Genomic DNA, 1806 nt, shown 5'->3' with positions numbered 1-1806 from the left:
CAAAGTTGCATTGTGGAACTAGTTTTAGGACTTGAGCCTGGAAAGCCGTCACTTGTGTCTCGGCGGCGTCTCTGTGGACACATGGCAGGGTCCATTCCATGCCGTCTGGGCCAGCACTGGAAGGGCCCGAGTTCACAGGTGCACCGGGGTCACCCGAAAAGTGCGTGGCTTTGTGAGGGAGCCGAGTCCCTCCAGCCCCACGGGGTCTCCATAGCGGCCCGTGGGTAGCCCGGCCGGCTGGGCAGTAACCAATCCGGTGCGAGGAGGCGCCCCTGAGACGTTTCTGCACAGGCGCACTTTTGCCGTCCTTACGCAGAAGGGGAGGGACTTCCTGAGGAGCTCAGTCTTTTAGACCCTTGTGTTGGCATCTGAGTGAGTTGTGCGGCAGCCATGCAGCCATCGGGTAGTGGCGCTGGTGGTGCTGAAGGTGAGGGCCCCGGCCCCAGTGGTTACCGGGCCCCATTACACCGCCGGGGTGGGCCTGGCAGAGAAAGAGCACTGATGGAAGCTGCTAGAGCTCGTCCCCGGGGTGAGCGGGCACCACGTGCCCCAGGACCTGGTGGAGATGTAGCACCCGTGGCTGTAAGGCCTAGACCTGGAGAGGTGGTGCTGTATCCTTTTCATGGAGCCTCCCTGGGGAAAGTCAGTGGTATGGTGGTGGGAAACATGCCGGCAGCCTGAGGAAGGGATAGAAGGGAGCACGGGGGCAATCCGGGGCAGCAGGAGTGGGCAGCCTGGCAGGAAAGGTTTGTCAAGGCGTGAGGAGCCTGGAGGGTGGGGAAGACAGACCGAAGGGTTAGGGAGGCAGCTCAGGGTGGTCACAGGTTGTGGTTGGGAGCATGGGCATCCTGGGATAAAAACAGGCCTCTTAGGTGTGAGGAAGCCTGAGATACCAGCAGATGCAGTAATGGACGGTGCCTTAACCGTGTCTCTCCCAGCACACTCAGAGTGCCTTTCCAGTCCCCGCTGGAGGCATGCTTAGCTCGCAGGTCTCTGCTCCCAGATATCCAACGCCACCAAGGAAGTATTCGGAAGGAATTTGTAGTGAATGGCAGTGACTTGATTGTGTCAGTTCCAGACGAGTTTGCTTTGGGTAGTGGGTGGCGGGGGAGGCGGCAGGTGCTGTGGTGTCAGCTCCCTCTTAAGAGTGCTATGATGGACACTGAGGGGCTTGGTGTAAGGAGGGGGGCTGGTACCCTGGACCTACAGGAAAGATCTCCCTTTAATCTGTTTTTCCCCGCTTTTAGTAGATGGACTGCTGAAGACGTTGCTTTCATCCGACTTTCCATCAACCCATTCCTCGATCAGCTTTTCCTGGTGATTGAGAACATTCGGAGCCTTGCGATACCACCTCCCCAGAGCCTAGGCTGAGGAAAGGGGCTGAAACGTAACCTTGTGTCCCCTGCTCGGCAAGGCATAGGGAATTCAAACTCAAGAGTAATTGTCACTTTGTTATTTAAGTCTTAAGTTTTTGCCTGTAGTGGCCTTTAGTCTCTCTTGGTTCACTTGCTTTGTTTCTTGGCTGCTTGAGGAGTGAGATGCCTCAGTATTTATTATAGCAGAAAATAAAGCTAAGTTACTTTATGTGCCTCAGTTTCTTTTCAGCTAATGAGCTTCTAGATTTTAAAAAAAAACAGCTTTTTATATTTGTTCTCGTGTTAGAGGGAAGGTTCTGAAATTCAGATATTCCAGTAGGACAAGGTAATTCAAAACTAATTAGGAAAATGAAATTGAGCCCTATGTTCAGCACTAAATATGGTCAACATTAAACAATATTTTCTAGTTGTACTTGGACATTAAATTTAT

The 1806-nt window shown here is 53.1% G+C and overlaps 1 protein-coding gene across 1 annotated transcript; it reads left to right on the top strand.

Moving 5' to 3' along the window:
* Positions 1-339: 339 nt before the first annotated feature.
* On the top strand, positions 340-1578 carry LOC122689170 (EKC/KEOPS complex subunit LAGE3-like). The gene is made up of 3 exons (XM_043895362.1): positions 340-611; positions 939-1067; positions 1248-1578. Exons 1-3 carry the CDS (start codon positions 391-393, stop codon positions 1369-1371), a joined length of 474 nt encoding a protein of 157 aa, XP_043751297.1. The 5' UTR covers positions 340-390; the 3' UTR covers positions 1372-1578.
* The last annotated feature ends 228 nt before the right edge of the window (positions 1579-1806 follow it).

The sequence above is a fragment of the Cervus elaphus genome, chromosome X (assembly GCF_910594005.1).
Source record: "Cervus elaphus chromosome X, mCerEla1.1, whole genome shotgun sequence".
NCBI lineage: Eukaryota > Metazoa > Chordata > Mammalia > Artiodactyla > Cervidae > Cervus > Cervus elaphus.
The sequence above is the reverse complement of the archived record's forward strand: the minus strand, read 5'-3'. Positions and strand labels throughout refer to the sequence as shown.